At 33.3% G+C, this 1,041-nt stretch overlaps 1 protein-coding gene across 1 annotated transcript in view; it reads left to right on the top strand.

Annotated features, from left to right (window-relative positions):
* Positions 1-812, top strand: part of slc7a9 (solute carrier family 7 member 9) — a gene marked incomplete at its 3' end in the record, with an annotated part of 14,965 nt that extends 14,153 nt beyond the window's left edge. Inside the window, exon 11 of the mRNA XM_037697529.1 lies at positions 804-812. Within this exon, the coding sequence (XP_037553457.1) occupies positions 804-812 (9 nt within the window). The remainder of the gene's footprint in view (positions 1-803) is intronic.
* Positions 813-1,041: the final 229 nt, after the last annotated feature.

A 1,041-nucleotide genomic window follows, 5' to 3' on the forward strand; every position in this document is an offset into this window, starting at 1 on the left:
TCATGGTACCAAGTTCAGCATAGCACAAAGCTCCTGAGTACAAAACATAGAAAAACAGAAACAGGGAAACGTTAAAAATATATAAATACAAAGTAAAAACTTGGGCATACTACAATGAGTTTTTAAATATCTTTGTTTGGAAAAACTCATTAAAATGTATGAAACTGGTGTCTCAAATTATGATGGTCTCTCTTGTAAATGAGTTCTCGAGGCTCAATGAGTCTAACATGTATAAATAAAGATTGAACCAATTTAAAAAAAATTATGCCAGAGAAATGTGTACTTCATATATTAGTTATTGATGTTACTAATTATCAAGGATTTTGTAAAATTATACTGAATTTCTTGATTAATTTGTTATTGTAATCATTTCATTTTTGATTATGTGCTTGTCATAGACTGTTTTTCTCTTTATTTGTTTAGTTTCTTGTGTCTTTTGGGTTTTGTTACTTGTGTGTGTTTTTTTTTTTTATTCAATTCAACCTTTATTTATACAGGTTAGTCTCATTGAGCCTCGAGAACTCGTTTACAAGAGACCTGTTTTAAACAAGGAATGATGACCACAGTAGACAATCATAAAAAAGAATATACAATGAAAAGTAAATGGAAGAAATTATATAAAAAAGGAACAAAAACAGCTACATTACAAAGCAATATAAAATACTAAAAACAGGAACATGTCTGCAACAAAGTCCATGCTCAATAATCCAGGTATAAAGTTGCTCCTCACAGTTCCAGGAACTCGTCTTAAGCGAAGAGGTGACAGGGCCTTCTCTGTAGCAAAACCAAGACTTTGGAACGAGTTACCTCTGCTTGTCAAACAGGCCCCCTCCCTCTCGGTTTTCAAGTCCAGTTTAAAAACCCAATACTATTCGGTGGCTTTCAACACCAGATGATCTGTGTTTTGAACCTGTATGCTCCACACTGGTTAGTCGTCATTATCTGCATCGTTTTTATGTCTATATTCTGATTTACCTCATTTTGTATTTTGCTTTGTGTGTTACCTGTTGTTCTGTCTGTACAGCACTTTGGTTGGCCTTG

Source organism: Nematolebias whitei, chromosome 2, assembly GCF_014905685.2.
Source record: "Nematolebias whitei isolate Nwh7 chromosome 2, NemWhi1, whole genome shotgun sequence".
Classification (NCBI taxonomy): domain Eukaryota; kingdom Metazoa; phylum Chordata; class Actinopteri; order Cyprinodontiformes; family Rivulidae; genus Nematolebias; species Nematolebias whitei.